Source organism: Manis pentadactyla, chromosome 4 (genome assembly GCF_030020395.1).
Source record: "Manis pentadactyla isolate mManPen7 chromosome 4, mManPen7.hap1, whole genome shotgun sequence".
Classification (NCBI taxonomy): Eukaryota; Metazoa; Chordata; class Mammalia; order Pholidota; family Manidae; genus Manis; species Manis pentadactyla.
Window position 1 is genome coordinate 8,229,585 of NC_080022.1, and position 23,524 is coordinate 8,253,108.

At 43.7% G+C, this 23,524-nt stretch overlaps 1 protein-coding gene across 4 annotated transcripts in view; it reads right to left on the minus strand.

Annotated features, from left to right (window-relative positions):
• MTOR (mechanistic target of rapamycin kinase) overlaps window positions 1-21,854 on the minus strand; it is a 144,647-nt gene extending 122,793 nt beyond the window's left edge. For 2 of the 4 annotated variants that reach the window (XM_036925183.2, XM_057499721.1), the window contains exons 1-16: window positions 18,919-19,132; window positions 18,171-18,279; window positions 17,264-17,496; window positions 15,766-15,966; window positions 14,852-14,986; window positions 11,267-11,542; window positions 11,074-11,182; window positions 8,167-8,353; window positions 7,207-7,335; window positions 6,275-6,519; window positions 4,992-5,207; window positions 4,435-4,640; window positions 1,771-1,893; window positions 1,065-1,154; window positions 849-941; window positions 46-180 (exon numbers count right to left, since the gene is read on the minus strand). In XM_036925183.2, coding sequence (XP_036781078.1) covers window positions 46-180; window positions 849-941; window positions 1,065-1,154; window positions 1,771-1,893; window positions 4,435-4,640; window positions 4,992-5,207; window positions 6,275-6,519; window positions 7,207-7,335; window positions 8,167-8,353; window positions 11,074-11,182; window positions 11,267-11,542; window positions 14,852-14,986; window positions 15,766-15,966; window positions 17,264-17,496; window positions 18,171-18,279; window positions 18,919-19,080 — 2,649 coding nt within the window. In that variant the 5' untranslated portion in view covers window positions 19,081-19,132. Of the gene's footprint in view, window positions 1-45; window positions 181-848; window positions 942-1,064; window positions 1,155-1,770; window positions 1,894-4,434; window positions 4,641-4,991; window positions 5,208-6,274; window positions 6,520-7,206; window positions 7,336-8,166; window positions 8,354-11,073; window positions 11,183-11,266; window positions 11,543-14,851; window positions 14,987-15,765; window positions 15,967-17,263; window positions 17,497-18,170; window positions 18,280-18,918; window positions 19,133-21,732 lie in introns of those variants that run through there. The other 2 variants (XM_036925182.2, XM_036925181.2) reach the window with 2 other exon arrangements.
• Between the last annotated feature and the right edge of the window lie 1,670 nt (window positions 21,855-23,524).

Consider the following 23,524-nt stretch of genomic DNA (forward strand, 5'->3'; position numbering starts at 1 on the left):
CTCAATCCTCCCAGCAAAGTCTTTAAAGTTTGCCATGTTCCCTACCTCTCTCCGTGTACCCTGGTTCTGCTCAGTCTTCAGAAAATTTAGCAGCACCTCAAGCAAAGTGGGGTACTTCCTGTAGGGCTCCACCACATAGCCAGTGCTGGCCACCAGCTGTCCCAGTGTCCATAGGGCCACCTGGACAGGCAAAAGATCATATACATTGTTGAACCAGTAAGACAGAAAAGAAAGCATAGTTTGTACTCTTCATTAAATGATTACAATGAAATGTTAAAGGCTTTCACAAGTTAAGAAGTTTCTAGTAGAGAGACTAACCATGAACAGAAATTCTGAGAATCAGGACCTAAAAACAAGGCTGCAAATCAACAGAGCAATCAATACAAAAGCCCTACCCTTCTCAAAGGAAATACATAGTCCTTCCATATCCAGAATGATCAACAGGAGAAATCTGACTTGAAAGGAAATTAAGACTGCTTTGAATTTTAGTCTAGTCACCTAATGCTCTCAATGGCCAAAGTGAAGCAGGACTCGGGGAGGGCAAGCTGAAGCTCTGCTTGCTTCTACAGCAGACACCCAGGCTTTCTAGTTCCCTGTAGGGGTTGGGACTCCGATAGATGATCTGTGTTTTCTTCTGTCTAAAGAAACTGGCACTGGTCAGCCCTAATACTGAAAGTGACTCTAGGTCAGGATGATAGCTAATTCAGGTTCCAACTTTTTTTTATATACTCAACAGATACTTCTGAGTACCTAATATACGCTATGCTGTGTTAGGCTGGGAACTCTGAGAGACTTAAAAGGGACTAGGTCCCTGGCCTCCCGATCAATCAGGAAGGAGTGGTACTCACCTGCCTTTTGGCCAACAGAGAGGAGTCCTGGAGCATATCCATGATGATAATAAAAAGTTCATCAACCCATTTCCTCATTTCTAGGCCACTAACCTACAAGATGAAAAAGAGCGTGGTAGGTAAGATTAGAAATTATGGCATTACTAAGTATTTTGACTTACTCAGAGGTTAAAAAGTATTCTTTCCATCCTATAGAAAAATCCATTGTTCCCTTACCTGAGCCAATTCTCCTATTGTAGCCAAGACATTATTGATCACACCTGGGTTTGGATCAGGGTCTGGATCTTTCAGTTTCAAAATTAAAGCCTATGTTAAGAAGGTATGAGAAAATGAATGCAGAGCAGAATCCACTAGAAACCTTTCTTTTACATAAGTAAAATTCACCCAAGAGACCCTCTCAATCACAGGTAAATTACTTCTAGGCCTTATGAATCCAGGATTTCTCTGGAATGGGGATTCTCAAACATTTTTCCCATACCGGGCACAAGTCTGACAAGAGAGAGCTGGGAAGTGCCATGATTTAAAGTCATTTCCCATGTCTCTTCCAAACTATATCTGTGTGGTCATTTGTCCAGATTTACACAAGTTATGGAAGACTTCACATGACTCTAAAGTATTCAGATGTGAAGGCTGTTTCATATTTTAAAGTTCATTTTTCCTGTCTGGGGGAGCTGTTTTCTGCCACTATCCACCTACTTCTCCTTTCCCAGCACACTTGGTGATGTGCTTGGAGCATCAACTCTTACCTCTTGTAGGGAAAGCCCTTCCCTGCAATTGGTGGGATTCTTGGTATTCTTTAACTGACATACCCAATGTAGTCCTTGTCCCTGAGCCTGGGACTAAAGAAATGATCAACGGAAACACTCCCATTGTCCCACACAACGTGACAGAAGTGCCAGTCTCTCCAGCTTTTGTGAGTTACCTTCAGGATAGGCTCCATGTAGGGGCGGATGAGCCGGGGGGCATTGGAGACCAGGTGCCCCAGCATGCGGGCACTCTGTTCTTTAATTCTTCCAATGCCACTGTGCTCCAGCTCTGTCAAAATCTGTAGGGAAGAAAGGCTGAGTATGGCACAGGAAATTGTAGAGAGGAAGTGTGTGTCAAAAGGGAAAATGAGGCTGGGAACTAGGGGAAGGAACCAGAACTCCACTGTGGATCAAGTAGCTGCTAGATACTCCACAAAGGACCCCTCTGCAGCTCACCAAGTCGTCTTGGAGAAAGCAGTGACTGGAGAGAAACCTGTTTGAAAACAGTCCTTCTCCAAGGCCCCACAATCCTTCCCAAAGTATGGCTTTTAACAGCATAGCAGTCATAGACAACTGGGAAAGCCACTAGGGACAGCTGTAAGCAGGGTTTTGGGGAAATAAGCAATGAAGGAAGGGCTCTCCACAAGAAAAAATTTGTCCACACAGCAAATCCTAAGAGGGCTTATAAATAAGGACAAAAGAATAGAACAACAGTCAGAACAGCTATGAGAGTGAAAGAAATAATTGATATATAGCAGCAGTTTCAGGCACATCTAGATAAACCCAAATAGTTCAGAATCCTATCAGTAGAATCCCCTTGAACCTTAATAAACAGAGATAATATGTTTGTTCTGACATCTTTAAAACACCAGCAATTCAGCACATTCAGCTCACGGCAACAGAGACATCAACAACTTAATACAGAAGGACTCCTGGAGAGCAGAAGTTGCCAGAAGGACATCTCTGAACAGTGAGAAAAGCTCATATTAACTCAGCTACCCAGAAGAGGAGTACAATTTAATATTATATTTTGTTTTAGGTTATTGATTTAATAATCCTAATGTTCTGGATTCCACTGGCAGCCTGTTTTTCCTCAGTCACAGGGACAGCAGCGAGAGGGGATGGAGAGGGATATTACAGACAAACCCACAAGAGCAAAGAGAGATGACTGACAGGGCAGAAATGGCTATCCTTGAGGGGAGCATGGCTTCCTGGGGCAGCACAGATTCACTTCCAGAGACAGAGAACACTGCTGTATCCCAAAACAATACCTAATGCCCACCTTGATGCTCAAAACATTAAGCAGAGGCCAAAGCACATTTAGGTAACATCTCTTACTAAGGCATGAAAACCTGTTAGTCAACTTGGGAAAGTGTGTATCCAAGGTTAAAAACAAGAAATAATTCTTTAAAAATCTGGAGTTTCAAGAGCTGAGTTCAGTTCATGGTAAATTAATTCCATGGTGGTGCACATTCTCCAGTATCAGAAAAATGAGATGGTCTGATAGCTTGATAGTTTACTGCAAGCTTCTAGAGAACACAGGCCATGCCTGTTCATTGGATGTTTCCAGCACCCGGACGAGGGGCAATGACTATAGGAAACACTACTGGAATCATTCTCATGCTTGGCCTCTGTGCTTGACCTACCAGCAGCAGAACAGCAGAAGAGTAGAACATACTAGGTGCTCGAAACATCTAATGATTGAATGAACATACCGATACTCTCAGGAGATATTTTATATCAAGCTTAGTTAGCACAATTTGAGCTGGCAGGCTACACAATGATTTTTTCTTACCAAAACCTTGGGTACTTTAAAAAGACTTGAAATGACAGGTACTCTTAATAAAGGCTAGCAGTTAGAGAAATGAACCATTAGACTAAAAAAAGTGCCAGTATAAGTATAAACTTCCAATTTGTTGATTAATGATATAATTTGCAGTCACTTTAATTATGATAGATTGTGAATAAATGACATTTCTCTAAGGTGAAAGCTACATATATTAATGATTTTCTGTGTTTAAGTTCTTGGTATGTTATGAAAGTGTTTATTTCAAAAGAAACCATGGGGGAGGGTCAGGAAGCAGAAGGCAAAGTGGGCAGAGTAGAGGTGGGGGGTCAGGAAATAACTGAGTGGGCCACACTGAGATCCAGAAGAGATGGGTGCAAATAACTTGAGGCAGGAAGAACTAGACCATGTATTGCTCACAAGGAGGCCAGAGGACTTTTCTGGGTAGGTGAGGGCAAACACTGGGGAGACAAGTTTCAGCAGGAATTGAAAATCCTACTAGGTCTAGAAGCAATACCAACCTGAAACTATCTTAGGCTCTAGTCCAAGCAGCTTAGCTGGCATATCTCACATTATTTAAGAATAAAAGCCAGGGACCTCAGACCAGGGCAGTGATTCTGGGAAATAATAGTGGAGGCATTCTCATGCTTGGCCTCGGTGCTTGAACTATCAGCAACAAGAAAAGCAGGAGAGTGGAAGGATGGACAAGCACTGGGAAGACTGGCACTCTCTGCAGCCAACTGAGCAGAGAGGGCCAAGAAATGGAACAATGGAACTGCTGGTGACTTGCCAGGAAAACAAAGAGCTGCAGGAGAGGTTAGCCTGGGACTAAGAGGCACCCTGGAGTCATACTAACAAGAGGCTTTTGAGGTGGTAAGTGCTAGGGCTACAATTACAAAGCCAGGAAAACATGCAGACTCTTGAAGCCAAATGTGGCTTCTACCAGGAATCTCAGTCTTTCTCCTCCTCCCTAGTCCGCAGCTCTCTTTGCTCAAACAGCTCTCATGATGAGAGTACTTTCCTACTGCCCCTAGGTTCGACTTTCCATCATTACCTGGATGAGCATCTTGCGTAGGAAAGGCATGACGAAAGCTGGGTTCATGCTACTGAGTCGGCCTACGGTGCAGATGGCCAGCTCCCGGATCTCAAACACTTGGTCATTCAGGGCCACAAACAGGGCCTGTAAATTCTCAGCCTGGGCCAGGTGTGCATCAAAGCGCTCATCCAGGGATGCCAAGACACAGTAGCGGATGTCAGGGTCTGCAAGAGTGATTGGGCCTTTGAACACCCCTTCAATAGGCTCCTCCCTCCAGTCCTTGCCCAGTTTCCACCTCTGCTGCCATGAGCCTAGTGAGAAGATACCAGAAACCTTTCTCTTATTTAACCTGTCACTCTTTTCTCTACTCATAGGAGCAGATATAAGGGAATTAAAGACAGGTTATCTTACACCACTAGACTGGAGTAGCCAGACTTAATGCCTTGGCAGAGAAAGAGCTGAACATCAGCTTATTGAGGCCACCAGCCTTTGGAGAGGCCATGCAATGAAACTAGCTACTTCCAACTGCCCCAAGTGCCTAAATGTCCCTGGACTGCTTATGCCTCAGACTTTACCAGGATCTGTTATCCCAACCACGAGCAATTTGCTGAGCACATCTGCCACCACTTGCACTGCAGTCTGGCTAACCACGTGAGCATGGCCGCTGATGAGGTGGACAGAGGGTGTGAGCAGGCGGGAACAGGTGCGGGCAGCTTCCATCCGGACCTCTTTGTGCTCACTGTTTAGGAAATGATCTGCACAGTGCCGGACAAACTGGGTCAGAGAGTGGCCTGGATCAAAAGGTAGAAAGAAAAGCGACTAAACACTGCTGCTTTGGACAGTAGGACTGCAACTTGCTAGCTGCATTTACCATTTCATGTCTACTAATTCAATTTTCAAGAAGATATTGATCAGTAAGATACTGACATAGAACTCTTGTCTTAAAAAGGTAACAAATGGGTTTTCAATCAGCAAGAAGGCAGAAGGGAGGCAGAGGAGGAGCTAGGAGACATAAAAAGGCATCGCCCCAATCCTATTCCTTTCTTTATTCCCTTCAAAGAATAATTTTGTTTTATTCTGACTCAATCCTTCATATTCCCAGAGTAAAACAATTCTTGGTCAAATTCACCTTGTTATTTTAGTTCCCAGATTTAAATACCAAAAAGAGAGTCTGGCATAGGCTGGGTTTAAATTTAGCTACTTTCTATTCATTAGAAATAAATTATCCTGGGTGTCAATCAATGTAAGAGGAAGAGCTGCAGCAGGGACCACAGATGGCTGTACAACTCAGGTGGTGTGTTTAGGCTTTTTATACTTGCTTTTTTCCCTGCAGTCCGGACCAATACCACCTACACAGTATTACATTTCAGAAGTATCCATTTATCTCTTCTAAAATATATCTCCCTAAGCCATTAATATGGGTTTATATGCAGCCTAGAATTCCAAAGTGAACTACACATTATAGCATTCCTGAAAATCATACTGCCATTAGAATGGAAACACCTAAAAACCCCTGCTTAGGTTTTAAAACATTTTAAAACATAAATCACCATCTCAATTACACAGAGGTGGAAGGTGAGCGTATCTATCTCTGACTTTCCCATCTCTGAAGCATTAATTCTTTGGATCAGTGCATACTTTCCCTGAACCCCATCTGGCCCAAAGTTCACTCAGTATGGAGCAAAGAAACAGTAGAAATTAGCAACATATAGAAAGAGTGTTGGAAGGATGAGCTACTACAGAATCAAGCCACTCTTTCTCCTAGATCCCCAGCATAACCCAGGAATTCCAGGCACCCTCCTCCTTTCTTGAGATTCCCAGCATCACTATCTTGGCAAGAGCCAGTGTAATTTCCTACCTTCAAATTCAAAGCTGCCAAGAGTTCGGAGGGCAAGAGTAATACTGCCCACATCGCTGGCCTCGGGAAGGGCTGTGAGTCCAGGGGAAGCCAGCTGATGGGCCAGGCCCTTGGGCATGCCTGGATGACGGAGGGGTTTGTGCATGAGGACAAGGGACAGCATCTTCAGTAGCCCATCTTGGATATCCTTCTTCAGCTGTGGAATTTGACGGCTCAGGTCGTAGAGCACAGCAGTGAGGGCAGGGCTGAGGGGAAGGAAACCAGTCACATAGGGGGCTGTTTACATGACATTCTCTGCTCTTGAAAACAGCCCTTCTTGTCCAGCCAGGGGATGAGGTCCCATCACTATTTGTTTTTTAAAGTAGAAATAAATGTCCTGAACTTCCTTGGTCAGAGATTTCATATCAATCTATGAGTTTCTGATTTTTGCTGTGGGAGAACTTGCTTAATATAATTCAGCCATAGTGAAGATCAAGTCTCAACAAGCAATCTGGAAAGTGAATTGAAAGCATGGTCCTTATTTTATAGATGAAGAGAACTAAGTATAGGAAGCCTAAGCAATTTGTCCAATTGTAATATAAATAATAGCTGCAAACATAATTGAGCACTACATTCACAGCACTGCACTAAGAGTGGCTATTTCATGGACTCTCACTTAATCCCCACGACAATCCTAGACAACAGGAATTGCTATTGTACCTCCTTTCCAGGTAAGAAAACTGAGACTCAGAGAAGTTAAATAACTTAGTTAAGATCACACAGCTAGCTAGTGAAGAAACTGGAACTGATGAAATCAGCCTGTTTAGTGTGTTATCCTGCCTATCCAGCCTCACGTGCAAACCACCCTGCCTCATACTTTCAATACCATCGCGATACTGTGGCACAAGCCTCATTCGATCCGAGACGGGGAAGGTCAGGTTTCTGACACCCACCTCAGTCCCACTGCCAGCATGGGCTCCAGCAGCTCCTTGATATCCTGCTGGATACCCGGCCCCATTGCTCGAGCCAGCATGCTGATGCAGGTGAACACTGTGGCATCCACCTGCATTGCCTTCTGTCTCCTGCAGAGAGCCAAAGAGTGGCTAGTTTAGACAAGATTACTCTGTGATGCCCTACCTCAAAACTGCCTTCATCACCCTGGCAGGGCCAACACATGGGGGTATGCAGATTATCTACTATACAGTTCTGGGGGTCCCATCACACTGTAGGGGCTATAGATTTGTACCTATTTAGGAAGCAAACCCAGCAATGTGTACATCAGGGACCAGACTGCAGGGCACGGCCATCATATGGAAGAAAATTCTCCTTATGATGAGAATGTTTGGCTTTAGAATGAGCAAGGCTCATTAATACTCCAGAAAAATCCTTGCAGGGAAATATAAAAATATAATTGTAATTAACACTGACCCCCTTAGACTTAGAGAAGACACTCTGGCCTCTCCATCATGCAAGGTGCTGAAGGTTTTTCTCAAATTTTATTTCATTAGGAGGTTTCAAGAGGTGGAATAATGTATCCAACTTTACTGATAAGGAAAAAGGTGACCATTAGGTCCCTTGAGTTCCAGTGCAAGGGTAACCTCATGCCAAAATAAGACCTTTGAAAGCCAGAGAAAAGAGCAAACAAGGAAATTGCCAGTAAACAATAATACTGAAACAGCATCTAACATGCTCAAAGGGTATTCAACCTCCCCACATATTGCATATATGTCATTTCATTTGGAAAAGGCTGGACCTCAACTGATGAAGAACTTCTTTATATGATCTGCTATACCCTTCCTGAAAGTTAACAATGCAAAGAACAGGCTTAATTAAATTCCATGGAAATTGGGATGGAGCATCCCTCCTCCCCAACCAAATGGGGTGGAAGGTAAAATCATAATAGAGATGCTTACTTGTGGGCAAAGTCCTTAGGCGGCAGGGCTGCTCGGATGATGTCCAGCACACGAGGTAAATAGACCTTAAACTCAGACCTCACAGCCACAGAAAGTAGCCCCAGGGCTTGGAAGGCTGCTGTACGTTCCTTCTCCTTCTTGACACAGCTCAGGACATGGTTCATGGTATCCTGGAGGTACTGGGTATCTAGACAGAGAAAAGACGAAGTGTATGGCTCAATGTCAAGGTTGGTCTATACACCCAAGGTCACAGTTTCTAGAAAACACTTAAATTTAAGAATAAATTAAGAGACTGTTGGGAAGATGTTAAGGAGATTTAGAGGATATACTAACCAAAGTCTTATGATGGATAATCACTCCTCAAAAACATCTTTTGGAAATATTAGAGACATGTTTTTTTCCTTTAATTAAAAAAACCCCAACAACTTAAAGGGTCTCCAAAACAAAAGTAATGCACAATCGTCCACATTAGTGTTGTATTTTAAGGGAAACATTACATGCTCTTATTTAAGAAATGTATGTTAAATCTTGCTTAAAAACAAAGAGAGGGTCATCTAAACTATTTTATATTATATTGAAATTTAAAATAATATTGAATACTATTTGCAATAAACAGGCCATTCCATTCGGCTTAGGCCTGGAAATCACTTTGCTATTACCTAGAGATTTCTGTTATAGTTACATTTAATAGAACAAGATTTAGTCTGCAATTTGGAGAGCCACATGTGTATTTTCATTAAGCTTATATAAGCCAATGTGCATGGGTAGGCGATTCTTGGGCAATTTAAGCTAAACTGTTATTACTGCTCTGAAGGCTGGAATTCCCTGATTCTTGCCTCCCTTCTATTTCTTCCCTTTCATCTTGCTGGCCTCAAGTCCATGCACCATCAGTACACACATGACACCAGGAAAGGCAAGACCGTACATCCATTAGAAAGTTAGGAGTGTTGAGAACCCAATTAGGAGACAGTGAATCAGACTCTCAAATAGCATATACACATCACTGCATGTACTCTAATGAGAATGTCTTCCCCCACAGTTCATGTGACCATTGAAAACAGTCAGAACATCAGCATGATGCAACCCTAAAATCAGAGTGAACCAACAGGGAAAACTGGACCTTGTAATAGGGGGACATCATTTTAGCAGGAAATGAGCTTAAATCAAGATGGGAATTTCTTTTTCCAGATTTAGCACCCTAAGAGATCTGACACTGTTGGAGATTCCAGCCCAATCTTAGGGTAAATATTTCTTATATTCCCAAATCTTACATCATCAGGAAGTTCAAGCAATGACTTCCAAACAGCAATTTTTGAAAAAGTGGCACTTTCCCAATGAGGCTGTACTTATGGAAGCTACCCAGGCTGAATTACAATGACATATTTTAGTATATTATTCAATAAAACAACAAAAACCCACATCAAAAGACTAAACCAAGGGTCCCTCTGAGCCTTTGTATCCTGCTGCTATGCGGTCTTTTGAACTTACTAGGGTAACTGCTTCCACAATATGCCAGACTTTGATCAGATTTGGCCTAGTTATTACTTTCTTTTGAACCACAGACTTTCAAACCAAGATTATTTAAAGCTCTACTGAACAGGGGCGTGTCTGGTCATTAAAAAAGAGAAAAGCTGCTGGGTACCAGGTGGGAAGAATGGAAAACTAAAAAAACACGGGTGATTTTCACTGTATCATTTCTCTCTGGTTCAGTGATTTATGTGGCTACTTGTTTTGTCTGTACTCCCCCCTTTCTCTTCTCACACACAGCACATTCAATGCCTCACCAGCTGTATATTCCTCCCACCATTTCGTCTAGGCTGGGTGGCATGAGATGCGTCTGTGTGCTAAGGGAATGGCGTCTGCTGAGGGTAAGGCTAGCTTCCCACTTACACTCCTGGCTCTCGGTTGGTCCTCAATGCTTATTCGTCATAGGCAACGTGCACCACAGTGAAGACGCAGAGGAATGTTCAAGACAGGGTCTCAATGCTCAGCAAGTAGGGAGGATGTGAAGTATGATCAGGCAAGTGGAGTATTATTATAATCTTTACCTTATTTCCGAAATGGATTTGAAGAAGCTAGAGGGGGCAGTAATTATGTAATAATGGCTTCCATTTATTGGTGTTTCCTTGTGCCAGGCATTTAGTAGATGCTTAGGAATGCAGTTCATCTTGTGGGCCAGGGATTGTTATTCTAATTTTACAAGTCAGGAAATGAGGCCCAGGAAGCTCAAATAACCTGTTCAAAACCTCTTAGTTGGGGACAGAGGCAGGATTCACCCCAGGCCTGATGCCAAAGCCTTTCCAAAGTTGGGGGTTATAATGGAAGAGGAAAAGATTTCCAGCTGGAGTAATCCAGGAAGGCCTCCGGGAAAAGCCAGTATCTGAACAGGGACAGCTTCAGAAGCCAGGAGTTCACATTGCCCAGTGAAAACAGAGCAGGATTATGGAAAGACAATCTATTATCCCTGAAACCTGCCTCTGAACATGCAGTCCTTCCCTGTGAGTGGTGAGACAGCCCAGTGACCACCTCAGGGGCAGATGTAGGATAGTCACCAACTCCTCCCTGGCCCTAAGAGATGCTGCTGCACAGTATCAAAATGGAAACTGCTGTTCCTTTGATCTCTTTCAAGTCCATTCATGAACTTCCTGGCTTCCAAACATGAGAAGTTGCTTGGCTCTAGAACTGCCTCTCTGCCCATATACTCTGTTACTGTGTCTGCTGCCTGACATTTGTAGAAAACCTGAACCAGATGCCACTGAAAATCAACATGAGGCAAAGAAAGCAGAGACCAGCCCTTTAGTTGGCACTGCTTCCAACAAGAAGCCGACATAACTTTTGGAACTACTACTTTTCTGTTTAATTACTCTTAAGTGGGTAATGACATGACATGTCCATGGACATCCTCACCTGTGAAGGCAGAAGGCCGGAATGCAGCCAAGCGGGGCAACAAATTAAGGATTGTCATCTGGATCAGCGAGTTCTTGCTATTCCTGCATTTCAGCACCCATTGGCACACCTGAGAGAGGAAGGGTACAGGGTTGGCAGAGGAAAGGGAGGTGTGGAGTTTGGGAGAAGAGAGAGTGGACCTCTTGCCACTTACCTGGTCAAATTTTTCCTCCATCAAGTCTCTGCAACACCGACTCTCCACCAGAGTGGACTTAGCTGGGCTGGGGGAAGCCCCAAATCCCATGAGGCCTTGGTGAGAACTGTACCCCAGCAGTCCCACCAACGCGTTTGACTGCTGGGGCTGTACAGCCTGGAAGCTGGTGAAGGGGGTGATGTGACGCGGTTTTGTTCCGAAGCCCATGAGATCTTTGCAGTACTTGTCATGGACCAGCTGCTGCTGTGTGATTTCTTCCATTTCTTCTCTCAGGCGCTACAGAGGTGGGGGGAAAGCATCTTACGTACAAATAAAGTAAGCACTGTGGAGTCTACACAGCAATGCATCTGCCCAACCCTGAAATATTAACTATTTCTAAAGTGGATGGCCACCCTTCATCTTCAGGATTTGGATTTCCCCAGAACCTTTCAGGGGACCTGATTTTGTTCTAACTGAGGCAGAAGAGCACCACCTACTGAACAATGAAGAAGCAACAGGGGGCTGGCTGCCAAGGATAACCCCACCGCTGCCACCCATGGTTTGGGAAGGCTGATTTGCAAACTGCCATTAAGGACATTCTGCTCTCCTTGCCAGAAACCCAAGTGGAACAATTTAGGGAGTAATTCTCTCAGAATCCTAGGAATTAATAGGAGGTATGGAAGACGCTGACTGGCTGAGAACTTACACCTACATCTTAGTCAAAGGGCTCAGCTGCTTAATAACTCTTCCTCCAAGAGTCTAATTGAGAATATAAAACAATTTTCCAAGCTTTTCTTGACACAAACATTTTCATTTTTCAGAAATAAATCTTATCCACTATTCCTGTCAGCATCACAAATGAGACTTAAGCTGCTAAATGTAGCGGTTAACTCTCCGTCCTCATCTTATCTGATGTACCGGCAGGGTTTGATCCGACTCACTACTCCCTCGTCCTTGAGGCTTCCCTAACTTGGCTTCTTGGGTCCTGAGCCCTCCCGGCTCTCCTCCCACCCTACGCTGGCTGCTCCCTCTTGGTCCCCCTTGGCTCCTCCCGTCTCCCGACCTCAGGCTCTCAGGCCCAGTCTCTTCTCCAGCTATACAGTTTCCTTGTGGTTCTCATCCCATCTCATGACTTGAAATGACAACTCTATGCTGATGACTCTCCACTCTGTGTCTTGCTCAGACTACTCCCCGGAACTACTCAGTATCTCCACTCAGATGCCCATCTTAACTTGTCCAAAAGCCAACTCCTCACCTACCCAAACCTGCTCCTTCCATCTCAGTCTTCCCATCTCAGTAAAGGGCAACTCTATCCTTCCAGGTGCTCAGGGCAAAAATCTTGACGCTTCTTTCTCTCCCATTGACCTTCAAACCCAAAATTCAGAATCCAGGTACTTCTTGTACCTCCATAGTTCCCACCAAAGTCCAAGCTGAGAAAGTCCTATGCTAAGACTTCTGCAGTTCCCTCCTAACTGGCTTCAGCCCGTTGCCATTCCAATAATCCATTTTCAACACAGAGACCAGAATGATCTTTTTGAAACATGAGTCAAAAGTCATGCCACAGCTCAAAACCCACTAATAGCTTCCCACTTCACACACAAAGTCTATACAGTGGCTTCTAAGACCCTACGTGACATGCCCCCTCCCTGCCCCACTTATTTCTCTAGCCACATCTTCCACCACCTCTTTCCTCTTGCTGGGCTCAATCACAACGGCAATCCTGCCCCTCAAAAAAGCAGCATGCTCCTGTCTCATGCTTGCACAACCAGCTCTCCAGAATGTCTTCCCCAGATATTTGTATAGCTTTTCTCACATCCTTCATGACTGCTCAAATGTCACCATATTTTAAAATGCACCCTTAGTCCATGCTCACATCCCCCTTCCCTTTCAATGACCCGCTTTTCTCGATAGCACTTACCACCATGATATACTCTGTATTTTTGCTTGTGTATTTTCTGTGTCCCCCTGCTAGAATGTAATATTTTCTGCACTATTTTAGCTCTTAAGACTTGGTGTAGCCAGTCAATCAGTATTTGATGAATGAATGACAAGTTACAAAATTATAATACTTAACACTGGGATAGTTCTTTAAAATAAAACATCACAATGAGTACTATTTCATTTAAATCTATGAGTTATAAGATATAATCTTATTTTCCTGGGAGAAAACAAAGGTCTCTGAGTTATGTGGGCAACAGTGGAAGTACCAAGCTAAACCCAGGTGGGGAAATCTCTGAGGGCTGCCATGTACGGAGTGCTCACTATGTATCAGGTATTGTGCGAGGCACTTCACACATATTTAGAAACCTCACAGGAACTTAGTAAGGTAAAGGAGATCCCATTAAAAGTGAGGAGAATGAGGCTAAAGGAGGTAAAGTGATTTACCCAAGTCACACAGTATCGAGGCGTGGGGACTCAAAGCCAGATACCTAGGGTCTACACTGCAGCACATGCTGTCCCCATATCTAGGGCATACCTGTTACCAAATGACTACTCAGTCTATTAGAGCAGGAAGCCCTGAGGTGAAACTTCACACCTAGCTCCCCATAGGAAGACTCAAAGATGGAGCTCTACCTCCCAAATATATCCTGAATCCAGTGTCAGTGGATTGACACTGACTCAACTTCCCAGCATCTGCACTGCCAGCTAGTCAAAGCCCCGACTACTCTAAGAGCCTCCTGAGGCAGCCATGAGGATGGGACCTCCAAACACAAGGAGTGTAACTGACCAAGGCCCCCAGCTACTACTCTGAAATTAACTGCTGTGTTTATGCCAAGGCCACACTCTTCATGGGCTGCTTCTAGCCAATGACAGAACACGGCAGGAATGCCAAAGTGGGCCTCCTCTGACAGCCAACTTTGGCCTAAGGACCCTGTGATGGCTCTGCACGGTAGACTAGGATGTTTCCATCCAACTTTTCTTCCCTCCCTTATTTACACAGGGTCAGATGTGCACTGAGGGCTGATGGGTCTTCCAGCCTCTCCCAGCTACCTGCCCATTTTCTCTTGCATGCTGTTTCCCTAATAAAATCCCTGCACTTTTAAACCTGTCTTTGCAGCTGCCCTCAAGCTAACACAACCCCTACCTAGTCTCCCTGCTTTCGTTCCTGCCTCTCCAGAAGCTTCTCCCCACAAGTACCCAACGACTGTTAAAAATGGCTATAACATCATTACCCTGTACATACATCTCCAATGTCTGCCTTGAAGGAGAATAAAAGCCAGTGTTTACCACAAACTATGAAGCCTACCAGTCTGACCCCTCCCTCCAGCTCCTTGCTCCCGGTCCACCAGTTTCCCTGGTGGACCTTCTTTCTGTTTCCCTGAACTAAACAAACTCCCACCTCAAAGCCTCTGCCTGGAATACAATCTCCCTGCCCACTGCAAGGCTGGCTCCTCCCTGTCATGTGGGTCTCAGCTCAAATGACACAACTTCAGGGAGGGAGTCACACGGCGACCCCTCAACCATTACCTCCACCCCATTTCTCCATGGGACTTGCTGCAATTTGAAATGGTATGGTTTACTTGTTTACTGTCTGTTTCCCCTATAATTGTCAACTCCATGAGGACAAGGATCTCGCCTGATCTTGCTCATGGAAGGGTTTCTCACCTCTCCCTCCATGCTGCTGATTCGGACGAGCTCATTGAGGATCAGCAAGGCTCCATGGATCCGATCATCCCGATTCATGCCCTTCTCCTTGGCCAAAGTCTCATCAAACCCTTTCTCTGCTTCTTCGAATGTGTGCTATGTAGAGATACAGAATGCCTTAACTCCCCAATACCCGAAGTTATAAAGAACACAGGCCCACCCCAGGGACACGGGCGTGGGAAGGGGAGGTTCCAAGGCATCAGTGCACCTGTTGAGTAACATGTGCCAGCATCATCAAGTATGTGTCAAGCTCTCTCCTTTAATATAGCTTCAACTCTCACAACAATACCACGCGGCAAAGAATATTACCATCCCTATTTCATAGATGAAAAAAGAGGCTCAAAGAAATTAAGTGACTTGTCCGAGGTCACACAGTAAAGCCAAAACTAGAACCCAGGTGTTCAATCCCATCTTCAGGGCTCTTTTCGTAGTACAAACTTCCTTAGTAAGTCCTCTTGGCAGCAGCAATCAGCACAAGACTCGTGATACTAAAGGGGAGAGGACCGGCACTTTCTAAATTAGTATCAACTGTATTTTATCACTTTCAAGACATACATTTTTCTCTATTTTAACATCTCTGAAAAGATATGTCCTATAATTGTTGATAAGAATACAGTGAGTCACAACTTAATTGGCATCACTTTTCATTCTTCATGGTACGTAAAATAATGGTGTGGCTATCACTGGATCTTTGCTTTAGTGAAATAAATAACAATAAAATAACTATGGATTTATACTTAGCTCAAAAAATCACTGGAGACCAAAACAAATAAGATACTCACTCTGTGGCAAGAGGACTGTTGTTGCCCTTTCGGCCAGGTGATACTCTATGTAAATGTACTTTGCTGGTGGCTGAAATGGAACCATCTCCTTACCCTGTACCACTGGGGCTTCTGCATCTCCTTTGGCTCACGCTGGGTGGTGAGAATCAGACAAGCACGAAGGGCGGCGACAGCTCCCTCACGGATGGCCTGTTTGGGGTCCCACACGGCCACAAAAATATTGTCAAAGAAGGGTTGTACTTGCTGGAAGAAGAAGGTGGGGACACTGATGGCCAGCTCACGGAGAACCAGAACCTGGGAGAAAAAAGCATATGGAGAACTCATCTATATCAGAGTTTTGCTCTCTCAGGAATACAGCCTCTTGACATCACAGAGCCTATAAACATTAGGAAAAGAGCAGACTTGCCCCCTCTCTAACTTAGAAATCCTGAGGACCTTGAAAGGAAAGTAAAATTGATCAAACTTCTCAGTGTTTATTTCCTAGGGTGTTTATAAACACAGAATGCTTGTTAATGCCAGAATATAAGCTGTGGGAGGACAGGTGTGTTTTACGATTGGTGTACTGCTCCACTGACAACCTAGAACTGTGACTGGAATGCAGCAAGTATTCAATAGACACTTGTTGAATGAATGAATGATCCTGTTTAATATTTAATCTTACTATTATGTTCATTTGACAGTGGAAAAAACTAAAAGTCACAGGCTGCCCCAAGTGACAGAATTAAGAAGTGGCAAAGCCAAGACTTGAAACTAGGGGCCAAGCGTGGGTCCCTCACCCAGAATAAGGCTCCCTCCTGTGGTGCTGCCTTGTAGAGGGAGCTGACTGGAAAGGATCTGACTGATGATTCTGATGATCCTCACATTCTTTCCTAGATTCGCTCTCTTAAGGACAGGGTCTTTTCCATATTACAGCCTGGACTCCTAGCCCAACCACCAGCCTTTTTCAGGGACGATCCTTAAAAAGTAGTGAGGATGTGCCACTAGAAGAAGATGGTAAGACACTACCACTCCCCCCAATGCAGAACTGCCAATGGGGAAAGAAGTTAGGGCTAGGTACCAAGCAATCAACAAATGCCTAAAAAATAAACAGGAAAGGTCTGGGAGAAGGCGAACCACTGTCCCTCCAGAATGAGTGAAGGAAGTCCCCCCGGCTCCTTCCCTAATCCCAGGACTTCCAGAGTCCCTTGGTACGTGCAGAAATCTTGACAACACACTGAGGAATCATGTAGACAGCACACCTGAGGCTTTGTAAGTCTTCTGTCTTGTAGCTTCTACTCCTGCCTATGCCTGAGGAGTACCTTCTGCTTAGGAGGCAATTTTGATTCTAGAAAATCAGAAGTCAAGTTAAACACTGCCCTTAGGGCAGCCTCTCAAGCAACAAAAAAGAACTGTTAAGTCTCCTATTCAGTTACAGGGCTCAAGGTGAAGAGAGAAAGGACAGAACCTAAGGGCACCCAGAAGCACAGTGCCTTCACCTGGAGTATCCCTCTCATTCTCTGCTTTTCAGGAACCTGAGCACATTGTATGATGGACCCCAACACAGTGCCATGGCTCCCCAGGCCTGGCTGTGCTCCTCCCCACAGGCACTCACAGCTGCGTGTCTCCGGCCCTCATTGCGGTCAGCACCAAGCCACTCCAGGGCTCGCTTCACCTCAAACTCCACATACTCAGCGGTAAAAGTGTCCCCTGCCATGGCAAGGCGACCAATGGCCTTGGATGCCATTTCCATGACAACTGGGTCATTAGAGGGTAGGAGGTTCCGAAGGTAGTTAGCAAATCTGCCGATTCGGGTGGCATTCCCACCTTCCACTCCTATGAGGCTGGCTGAAAAAGAGAGGAAGGCAAAGGTGAGGTTGGGCGTGTGCTGTCCAGCAAAGCATGCTGCCTTTAAAGGAAAGCTGGAGGAGGACCCTTTCCTTTTTCTTTGAGTACAGACTGCAATTTCCAGATGTAAGGATGCAAAAAATTTTCATTTAACCAATAGATTTGATATTTATGTCAGAACTACTTACAACCTCATTTTGCTATATATAATTTGTTTCCCCAAGGAGAAAAGGAAAACAAACTGGGACTGAATAATAATCCTCAGGATGGATAGCCGTCCCTGGGAACTGAAAATTACCTGTCTTTTATTCACTGTATCCCAACTCTACTTGTCCATTTGTGAGCCCCGCTATACCAAACTTTGCTCTACTGAGAAACCAGAGCCTGCAAAAACAACATGAAGGAGTGAAAGGAAGCTTTCTGGCCTCAGCTCTGGCATTTTGGGTGACCGTAGAAAAATTGCTGAAGGGTTCTGAGACTCCATATCTGAAAATACCTGCTTTGTCTATGTCCCAGGGCTATTGCTGGAATTAATATCTGAATAAGTAATCTGAAAGCCAAAAGGCTCCTTAAAATTCATCAAATAGGAACTAAATACCTCATAAGCAGCAGTGTGCACAAAGGTGAACAGTCCTTTACTCAGTGGTTGTGATCACCAGAGACTCTGTCCTTACCTATGGCCAAGATGCCACCTTTTCTCTCATTGGCATCCGAGCTGGAAACCAGTTCAAAAATGTGATGGTTCAGCTGATCATAGAAGCGAGTAGACTCCTCTTGACTCATCTGCAAGGGAAGATAACAATCAGAACAATTTCTGATTGTGATGGTGGTAGGAGGGTGGTTTCCAAAGATTAGGACCTGAGAGGTAGTGAGCAGGTACAGTTCAAACCAAAGATGACAAAGCTACTGCTTACTTCTACAGTAGAACAACCGAGCTGGCGATTTAACTGTTTATTTCACAAACACTTGTTGAGTGTCTGCTCCATGGCAGGCTGTGTCCAGCCCTAGGTTCTACCTAGTTCCAGGGGTACAAGGATGAACAACACATTGTTCCCAACCTCAAGTCTGGTCCCTATTTAGAAAGCCCCAGCTACCAACTCTGAATTCAATACCATCCCAGCCAGTTATCAAGACAGAAAGAACTGGAATGTGATGGTCTGGAATGTGATGGGGAAAAAAAAACTGAAACAGCTGATGCTACACTGACTCCTAAAAGGTCACCATGACACAGGAAATGCCACAGAAACATATAAGCATTGTAAAGGAACCTACAGTCTATGGACATGAGACATTGGGCAGCCTTCTAAAACAGAATCTCTGCATTTTTCAAATCCTTGCTTTGCTGTCAAAAGAAATCTAAGCCAGTGATGGAACATTTAGCCCAAACACTCCATGATGGCCCCAAATCAAAGAAGCCCCAACCTCTCGAAGCTCCATGGTGACATAGTGCTGGAGCTCCTTGGCCGCTTTGGCCCTGGTCTCCTCATTCCGGCTCTTCAGGCCACTGGCAAACTGCTGCAGAACGCTCACGTTGCTGGAAGTGGTGGTAGTTGTGGTGGCGGCGGCAGGTCCGGTTCCAAGCATCTTGCCCTGAGGTTCTTTGGAGACAAACTTCCTTTAATATCTGGATAACAAACTATGGAAATGGATATATTTATGGCCCCAGTTTGTCAACACAGATCTCTACCCTGTCCACATCAGGTAGGGAATCCTAAAAATAAAACGGTGGGAAGACCTCACTGAGGAACATGTAGAAAGCCTCAATTCATCCAACAGTAACTGATGTTTAAAAGCAGCAGCATAGTAGAGAGGGTCAAACTGTGGGCTGTGGAGCCAGACCACCTAGGTTTAAATCCAGTCTAGAATTATATACCTTGAGGAAGATACTTAAAATGTCTCTGTTTTCTCAACTTCAATATGAGGATAACAATACCTAATCATATTGTCTAGCTCAGATTAACACATAGTCTACAGGCACACACCTGATCATCTACATTTGCTCTCTTACAACACTAAACTCTGTTTTCTACCTTTATCTCGTATCTACCTACCACTTCAGCATTTTATTAAAAATAATAATAATAGAGAAATGTGGTATCCACATATAAATCAAGTATAAAAATCAAATGAATATTCATATTTGAACTATTTATAGTTCATAATGCATGAACAAAACCGAAAGCTTCTGTGATGACTGCCCTTGTAATGTTCACCATGTAACTTATTCACTATGTAAGAATTTGTTCTCCATGTAAGAACTTGTTCGTTATGCATCAGAAGATCAGAGACTGACGAAAATTAGGCTTGGGGTGGATTAATGATTGTGCATTGAGTATTGACCCCCCTATACAGAATTTTATTGTTGCTAACAACCATTTGATCAATAAATATGAGAGATGCCCTCACAAAAAAAAAAAAAAATATATATATATATATATATATATAAACACACTTCCAATTGTAAAATAAATAAGTAACCGGGATGTAATGTATAGCATAAGGAATATAGTCAAAATATTGTAACAACTTGGTATGGTGATAGATGGTACCTAGAATTATCATGTATATAAATGTTGAATCACTGTGTTGTACACCTGAAACTAATGTAATACTGTGTGTCAACTACCCTTCAATAAAAAATAATTATAGAAAAAAAAAACAAACCTAATCATAGGGTTGATGTGAGGATTCAACAAATTAATATTAAAAAGTGCTTAAAATGGTACTGGGGTCATGGCAAGTTCTTCATCAGTTAGCTATTATTGTCATTATTATTACTATATGCACGCAGCACAGTGCCAGATTAACTAGAGCTGGGGAGGCAGAGAATAAAACACACCCAAGATTGACCCCTTCCTCAAGGAGTTCAATATGAAGAGGGAAATTGATTATTGTTCTATACCAGCACTCCAACAGAAATACAAGCCACAGGTGTAATTTTAAATTCCCTAGTAGCCATATCAAAAAAGGTAAAACAGAACAGGTAAAATGAATATTTTATTCAATCCAATATATCCAAAATACCATTTCAACATGTTATTAATATAAATAATTACTGATGTATTTTCCATTATTTTTTCATACTGAGTCTCTAAAATCTAGTGTGCATTTTACACTTATGGCAATTTCAGTCTAGATTAGTCACATTTCAAGTGCTCTAAGCCGCATATGGCTAGTGGTTATTGTATTGGATGGTGTAGTTCTATAGAATACTAGCGCTTCTAATGCTAGCTAAAAGAGACTGATTAGTTCCTGAGATCTTTCATTCATTCCTCAATGATGTACTGTCTCTTCCCTCAATGAGCTTACAATCTAGGAGGAAATACAAATAATCAGACAACCACAACAAAGTGCCCATAAGGCTCAGCCCAGGTTGCTGTGGGGATAACATATATAACTATCCTAGGTATGTACAGATTATATTAGAAAGTTAATTTTTCAACATTTTTATTTTTGAAAGAATTTGTGAGATTCCGAGAAATGGGAATAATTTGCTTTGAAACACTTTTAAATACACTAGTGCCAAGAAAAAGGCTGCAGAAGGAAATGTTCCTTCACAGGCGAGGAAACCCAAGGATCCCTGAAGAGAAAACTTTCTATAGAGTATGTCCCAAGTGTCTGATGAGGGGAAGGGAGGCTGGCAATTTCCATTCTCAGGAAAAAAATCAGCATATCTTTACAAGGTCTAAGGCCCACAGGCCATCTGCTCCAGGCAGAATTCAGTTAAAATACCGTAAGTCAAATATTCTAAGGGTCTTGGCGGGGCTTACAGAAGTTAAAGTTGGGTGGCCAAAAGCAGGAATGGGGGTCGAGGAGGCCAAGAGGATGAAACCCAAGGGCAGATCCGAGCTCAGCTCCGGGGACTGGGTCCTTGAGAGGTCTCCAGGGTGGGGCGCGTGGGCTGACACTGCCGTTGGTCCCCTCTGAGGACAATTTGGAGGTGGCTCAGGAGGGGTGACTGACGGAATCGGGGCTAAGGCGCCGGCCTTCGCGGCGCCAGAGACGCACGGCAGGCTGAAGGGGCGGGGAGGGTGCTCTGGGGGTCCGGGAGGTGGGCGTTGGCTCGCGGGGTGGGGTCAAGGGCTCAGGCGGCGCCCAAGTCCTTAAGCCGGTTCTGAGAGGACCCCACGTCTCAGAGGGACGACTTCCCGAGGCCCACCCACGGACCAGGCTGGCTGTAGATCTGAACACGTGGCCGCCTTGAAGGGGTCGGTGCCAGGCCCCTGACTGACTCACCGCGCGGCTTCGGTCAAGGCCTCAGCTGCCGCCGCCAGCGCCGTTACCACCGCTTCAGGCCCCCGGCCTCACCACCCGCCTTCCCCGCTGTCCTCTAAACCCGGCGGGAGGGAGGGCGGGATCTCAGCCCTAAAGACCAATAAATGTGCCAGAGAAGAAAATGGACTGTAATACAGACCAATAGTAATGAAGGAGACGTGAGATTCCAAGACCGGCTTCTCCAGAGGGCGGGGACTGCTCAAATAGACAACCCACACGGCCAGTGGCAGCCTAAAGGGGGCTAGGGTCCACTCAGGGGAACCAATCCGTCGTGAGTTGACTTCAGTCACTTCCACGCATACATCCGGTGTATCACTGCTATAATTCCCCTCTGCCTCTGAGCTTTTGCAGTTCGGGCCTCTACGTGGGTGGGTACCAGTGGGATGGGGCCAGGAGGCCATAGACGGAGGTTCGCGACCCCGCCCCGTTGAATTTTGACCAGAGCGTGAGCGATACTGGCACCCCTGTTTGTGCACATTTTTTGTTAAATGTAATATGCATTTGAAAGCGTTTTTAGACTCCCCCCCTTCCAAAATTACTTAGCTCCCAAGATGATCCATGAGAAGCCATAGCCAAGTTTTAACTAAATAAGCTAATCGTAAATAATTTCAAAGTAACATCATTTTTAAAAGATCCTTGTAAAAATGGAATTTGACTACATCTCAATTTTTTTTAAATCACGGTCTGTTTTTTATAATAAATATCGAAAATTCCTAAATACCTCACAATGGGGATCTGACTAAAATATGCATTCATAAGGAAAACATGTAGCCATTAATAATGATAATAAAGACGAATATTTGCTAAGAAGGTAAAGGGTTCATAATTTGTCCTAAAAATACAAGTTATACAATATAAATATAACCCTTTAAAAAACATTTGTATATTTCTTATGTGTCTGTATTCACATGGGGAAAATATACAACTAAGATGTGATAGAATTTGGGGAAGGCATACTTTTTTCCTTATACTTTACCATCAATTACTTGTGTAATAAATAGAAGTCTCTGTTGAAGAATGTAAGTTTGCAGAAGTCCCAAACTGCCAAATTAAAGAGATTTGGTAATATGCTGTGGCTAACCAAATGCTGTGGCAGATTTTTTTTTTAGTTATGATTACTACTTCAGGTTTAGAAACTTTTCATTGCATTGATTCTTCAGTGAATAATTCTTTCCACTAAATTTCACATTTTTCACTTGTGTTCAACATCTCTATATTCAATCGCTAAACATTATTGGAGATGTAATATATTTGCTGTTCAAATCTTAAAATAAACAAAAGTTTCATATTTATCACAAAAGGTCTTGCTCCACCCCTGCCCCTTCACTACTTATTTTCTTAGTTATGTATCCCTAGAATTTCTTTATGTAAATACATGCAAATATAAATATATATTCTTATTTTCCCCATTTGCACTATACATGTTCTTCACTTTTAAAAATTTTAGTATATTTTGGAGACATTTCTATCCTAGTAAATAGAAAGCCTCCTTGTTCTTTTGGTGTTGTTACAGCTGCTTAGTGTGTTATCACATGGATGTTCCACAGTTTATTTTTCCAGTCCTCTTTGAGGGATACTTGTGTATCCAAATTCTTGCTATTACTAACGAATACCTTTTTAATTATGTAATTTTATTCCCTGGCACCTATACCAAATAAATACCCAGAAATGGGGTTACAGGAGAGGGTAAATGCCTGTAGTTTGATGGATATTGTCAAATTGATCTCTGTAAGGGAGATACCAATTTTCATTT